This window comes from Peromyscus leucopus, chromosome 23 (assembly GCF_004664715.2).
Source record: "Peromyscus leucopus breed LL Stock chromosome 23, UCI_PerLeu_2.1, whole genome shotgun sequence".
NCBI lineage: Eukaryota > Metazoa > Chordata > Mammalia > Rodentia > Cricetidae > Peromyscus > Peromyscus leucopus.
The window spans coordinates 39,700,683-39,706,682 of NC_051082.1; the positions used below are offsets into that span (position 1 = coordinate 39,700,683).

Sequence of the window (6,000 nt, forward strand, 5' to 3'; positions counted from 1 at the left end):
GATGGATGGATGGATGGATGGATGGATGGATGGATGATGGACTGATGGGTGGATAGGGATCTGTAGTAGGTAGATGGATGGTAGACACTTGAGAGATGGGTGAATGAGTGAATGGATGGACAGGAGGATGATGAATGGTTGGATGGAGATGTGAATGATGATAGAATGGATGGGTGAGTAGATGAACGGATAGTGAATAACTGGAAAATGGATGGATGGGTTGACGATAGATGAGTGGACGGGTTGATGATGGATGGGCAGATGGGAGGGATGGATAGAGGATGAATGGATGAATGAATGGATAGGTATGTAGAGCTGGTTCTATAGGTGAGATTTATGGTTGAACTGGACTCTGTGTTGACCACAACACCGGAGCTACTTTGTCCAGTAACACTCACAGCTGAAAAGCCAGAGCTCGAGTGTTCACTAAGTCCCTGCTGCATGGTCTAGCATGAAGAGCATGAACCATGGCCTTGATCCCACCCTCAAGGAGCTTCCCCATCTAGTAGAGAAGATGAGGTCCCATTTAACCACAGTGGGGAAGGACCAGGTAGATATCAAATTAGGTGCACCCAGGAGGAGACAGGTAGGGCCTGGAAGGAATGACCAACTCCCCTCTGCAGATATCGTCACAAGAGATGAGTTCCTCCGGAAGCAGAAGACTGAGACCATCATCTACTCCCGGGAAAAGAACCCCAACACCTTTGAGTGCATCGTCCCTGCCAACATTGAGGCTGTGGCAGCCAAGGTGAGGAACACTGGGTACCAGCCAGGCTGAGACCCCACCCAACCATCTCTGTGAAGTACTGGGTTATAGGCAAGAGTGGGTGGCCACAGGTATGGCCATTGTTTCTCTCTACTCAGGCCCCAGATTACTCTCTTCCTCCGCTCTTTGTCCTCAGGTCTCTGATGTGGGCTTGTGTTTTGAAACCCTCTGCTGTTTTCTGTTTCTGCCAATGGCCTGGTGTTGGCTCATGTCAGCTAAGGGTGTGTGTGTGTGTGTGTGTGTGTGTGTGTGTGTGTGTGTGTGTGTGTGATAGAGAGATAGGAGGGGAGGGAGGAGGAAGGGAGGGAGAGAGGGGAGAAGGGAAGGGGGAGGAGAGAGAAGGGTGTACCAGGATAAGAAAGAAGTACATTCTACTTTGCTTTCTGTTGCTAAGATAAAGACCATGAAACAAAAGCAACTTGGGGAGGAAAAGGTTGACTTTATCTTACAGCTCTCAGGTCATGCTCCATCACTAAAGGAAGTTAGCACAGGAACTCCAGGCAAGAACCTAGAGGCAGGAAGTGAAACAGAAGCCATAGAAGAACACTGCTTATCAGCTTGCACCTCATGGCTTGCTCAGCCTTCTTTCTTATACCCAAGACCACCTGCCTAGGGATGACACCAGCCACAGTGGGCTGGGCCCTTCCACACCAATCACTAGTCAAGAAAACGCCCACAGATTTGCTTTGCAGGCAATCTGATGAAGGCAATTCCTGGAGTGAGGCTCCCTCTGCCCAGGTTAGTGCATGTCAAGTTGACAACAAATAAATAAATAAATAAACAGCACAGCATGGGTGTCAGGTGTCACATCCACTCAACCGTGGGAAAGAGAAGCAGTAGAAGAGTCACAGACAGCCACCTAGGATGTCACAGTGTGCAAGTCAGATTCCTCTGGAGCTAGACGAGGTGACCCCGAGTGACCCTAACCGGACAAGATGATGCTGATCAAGCTGTAAAGCATGGAGTTCTTCCTTGCTCTGAGGCTTGAGAGTCATGGCAGGGGAGAGGACAGCACCCTTGGGGGTAGCAGGAGCCAGTAACCTGGCTGCCATACATCTGGCTGGTCACGTATACACCCTCCTCATGTGTCATTGACATGCACAGATGAAGGCAGAGCCAACCTTTTTGGCCAGACTGAAGGCAGCATGCAGGTATGTTCATGTGTGAGAAAATGCATGTATATATGTGTACGTGTGTGTCGAGATCAGAGGACAACCTTGGGGGTCATTCCTCAGGCACCAGCCACTGAGGTTGGTTAATTACAGCCAGGCAAGAATGAGGAGATGAGTGCAATCCTTAGGACCCACCTGAAGATCCAGGCATGGTGGCCTGGACTGGAATCCCAGCACTAGGAAGGGAGAGACAGGAGGTGCTGGCTCATTTTATGTCAACTTGACACAAGCTAGAGTTATCTGAAAGGAGGGAACCACAGTTGAGAGAATGCCTCCAGAAGATCCAGCAGTAGGGCGCTTTCTTAGTGATTGATGGAGAAGTGATGCCATCCCTGGGCTGGTGGTCCTGGGTTCTATAAGAAAGCAGGCTGGGCAAGCCATTGGGAGCAAGCCAGTAAGCAGGACCCTCCGTGGCCTCTGCATCAGCTCCTGCCTCCAGATTCCTGCCCTGCTTGAGTTCCTGTTCTGACTTCCTTCAGTGATGGATGGACTATGGATGTGGAAGCGAAAGCCAAATAAACCCTTCCTCCTGAGTTGCGTTGGGCATGGTGTTTCATCGCAGCAACAGTCACCGCGACTAAGACAGGCAGATTCCTGAGGTTCACTCACCAGCACTAGTCAGCTTAAGCAAATCATGAGCCCCAGGCCAAGAGAAAGACTGTCTCAAAAGAAACAAGGAGCCTGCCTGCCCCTGAGCAAGGTGACACTGTGGTTGACTCCTCTTGCCTTGGATCCACATTCACACACAAACACACACAACATCTGAGCCTATATATATATATTCTGTTTCTTGTTTGCCTGGGTTTTTGTTAAGGTTTTTTTTTTGTTTAAGTGTGTGTGCATGTTTGTGTGTGTGTCTGTGTCTGTGTGTGTCTGTGTCTGTGTATATCTGTGTGTGTATCTGTGTGTGTGTCTGTGTATATCTGTGTATATCTGTGTGTGTATCTGTGTGTGTGTGTGTGTGTGTGTGTGTGTGTGTGTGTGTGTGTGTGTGTGTGTTCATACAGTGTGACTGCAGTGCCCACAGAGGTCAGAAGAGAACATCACATCCCCTGGAGCTAGAGTTCCCAGTGGTTGTGAGCTGTCACGTGGGTGCTGGGATCTGAACTCAGGTCCTCTGGAAGAGCTGCAAATACTCTTAACCACTGGGCCATCTCTCCAGCCTTTGTTTACTTGTTTTTTAGATACCCTCTCACTATGTAGCCCAGGCTGCCCTTCAGAGCCAGGAGGATATCCTGGCTCTGCTTCCCAAGTGCTAAGATCACAGGTGTGTACCACCACACCTGGCTTTTTATATTCTTTATATTTCTTTTTTTCTCTTTTTAATTTTGGCACTAAGTCTTCCTACGTAGTCTAGTCATACTCATGACGATACTGACTCATCCTCCCAAGTGCCACACCCACATGCCCAGCTTTCTGTGTTTTTTTTATCATTTAGCTTGGCTTGGTCTTTTAGACAGGTATCACCATGTTGCCCAGGCTGACCTAAAATTCTCAATCCTCCTGCCTCAGCCTCCTCTAGGGCTTGATGCCTCAGCCAAGTGGGACTCGTTCTTTTCCACAAACAGTAAGCTCCTGGTTAAGCAGGAACCGCAAGGTCCCTCCAGCCAGCCACCCTTCCTGACATTTTCTGTTCTCTTACCCAATACCAGGAGCAACCTGGAAGACTGGGGGTGGGGGACGAGTGTTCATTGCAAGCCCCCCTTGGGCTGAACCTAGACTGGGGATGCCACTGGGCTCAGCAGAGCTGAACAGTGTCCAGAGGTGTGGAAGTTCCCTAGCTCAGCCTGGCGCCCAGGACTTGGCCTGGCACCCTCAAGGGTAGATAGTGTGGGTGCCACTGCTGACAGTGACTGCTGTACTTACAGAATAAACACTGCCTGCTAGAGGCAGGGATCGGCTGTGTGCGTGACCTGATCAAGTGCAAGGTGTACCCCATCGTGCTGCTCATCCGGGTGAACGAGAAGAACATCAAACGCTTCAGGTAAGGACACCCCAATTCCCACGCTGGCCCCCCACACCATGCTCTACCCATCCCTTCCCAAAATTCTGGGTGCTGGGTCCTGTGACGCTGACCCTGAGCACAGTGGGGAGATGCTGGGGCATGTATGTAAGAGACAATGGCATGAATGAGGCTGTTGGGAGAGGGTCTGTCAACTTCCTGTCACTGAGATGAAGTACCTAAGAAGGAGGGAAGTGGCCAGATGTGGTGGCACAGGCCACTCGGGAAGATCAAAAGTTGGAGGTCAGCCTGGTAGAATAGTATTCAACCTTGAAAAAGGAGAACATTCTAACATCAGCCATGATAGTGGCACTCAAGGATAGGATACTATGAAATCAGCCTGGGGACAGACACCACATGGTTCCACTTATAGGAAATCCCTAAAGTAGCAGATTCCCAGGGACAGAGAGCAGAATGGTGGGAGCCAGGTACTGAGGAGGATGGATGGGGTGGAGTTTGTGTTTAATGGGGTCAGGGTTTCATTTGGGATGATGACTTGATTCTGGAATGAAACAGGTTCTCACCACATAGCCCAGGCTAGCCTTGAACTCACACGTTAGCCCAAGCTGGCCTTAACACTCTTCAGTAGTGTTAAGCACACTCAGTGCTGTGATCCCAGCACTTGGGAGGTGGAGGCAGCAGGTATCGGGCATGTGTGGTCCAGTGGCCCAGGTGGGGGCAACTGTGGATCCAGGCTTCCGTCTCACACCGCAGGCATCAAGCCCCGCAGCCTCCCCATGTCATCCCTTGCCATCTCTCTCTCCCCTCACCCCCACAGGAAGCTGCTACCACGGCCAGAGACGGAGGAGGAATTCCTGCGTGTGTGCAGACTCAAAGAGAAGGAGCTGGAGGCGCTGCCCTGCCTCTACGCCACCGTGGAGGCGGAGATGTGGAGCAGCGTGGAGGAGCTGCTGCGTGTCCTCAAAGACAAGATTGGGGAGGAACAGCGCAAGACCATCTGGGTGGACGAGGACCAGCTATGAGTCCGTCTGAGCCTGAGCCGCTGGACACAGACATGGGGATCCTGAGCCCCTAGCAACGAAGTCACCAGAAGCCACCTGTGGAAGGCCAGGGCCCGCTGGCGTGAACAGTGATGAGGCAGCACAGGACACTGAGCCTGGGGCCCAAACCCAGCAGCCCCTCCGAGGCCAGAGCAGCAGTTGAATGTAAATGCATGGGACAGGGACAGATGACTACCTGCAAAGTGCAGGACTCCAACTGCCAGAGTGGCTGGCAGCCCTAGGGGAAGCACAGAGCATGCGTCCCAGGCAGGCTGGGTCCTGGGAGACAGGGCACCTCCCATGCCATTTTTTTCTCTTGCATTAAATTTTCTCCAGTTCTTCGTTGTTGAGCACATCCTTTGCAGGGGTTGTAATCCCACACCGCCTCACTAGCTGAGGTCCGTTCCAGCGAAGTCACTAAGGCAGGAATGAGCTCAGGTTTCCCATGTGCACGTATTCTCTGACTATAGTCACCAGTACAGTTTCTCAGCTGGGGGTGGGACCTCAGGAGACACTCCCGCCCCTGCAGGTCCCACTAGAACCTTTGTTGGTTTGATCCCCGTATGAATAACCACAGCTCTGTGAGCTCGGGAGTGCAATGCCCTGTCCTGTCCAGGCGACAGCATTTCACAGCTCCCCTCCCCGTGCTCAGACTTTCAGTCTCTCCACACACACTCACTTAGCATGAGAGGGTTGATGTAGAGAGTCTCCGCACTCCTTACCAGTTACCAGTCTCTGCAGTAACCATTGCCCAATGCACACGAGAGCTTCTCCCACCAGGCTTGAGAGCAGCACACTTCTACGGGTGTGTTATGGCAAATATCACAGGTTGAATTTCTACTGGTTTTGTCACATACTCAAGACACCAATGTCCTCAGCTTTATTCTAAAAAAAAAAAAAAAAAAAAAAAAAAACAGCCTAGTGCAGCTTCTGCCATTTTCAAAAGATACCCAAAGTGCAACAACATTAGGAAGTGGGAGTGGATAGCCAGAAACCCAGTGTGTACAGGTTCTCTCCCTCGTGCCTTGCGACCCATCTCTAGTCTGCCAAGTAGCCGGG

The 6,000-nt window shown here is 51.2% G+C and overlaps 1 protein-coding gene across 3 annotated transcripts in view; it reads left to right on the forward strand.

Moving 5' to 3' along the window:
* The window catches only part of Card11 (caspase recruitment domain family member 11), a 128,985-nt gene extending 123,702 nt beyond the window's left edge, over positions 1-5,283 (forward strand). For all 3 annotated transcript variants that reach the window (XM_028887401.2, XM_037198435.1, XM_037198434.1), the window contains exons 23-25: positions 624-748; positions 3,807-3,922; positions 4,719-5,283. In XM_028887401.2, the coding sequence (XP_028743234.1) occupies positions 624-748; positions 3,807-3,922; positions 4,719-4,923 (446 nt within the window). In that variant the 3' untranslated portion in view covers positions 4,924-5,283. The remainder of the gene's footprint in view (positions 1-623; positions 749-3,806; positions 3,923-4,718) is intronic.
* The last annotated feature ends 717 nt before the right edge of the window (positions 5,284-6,000 follow it).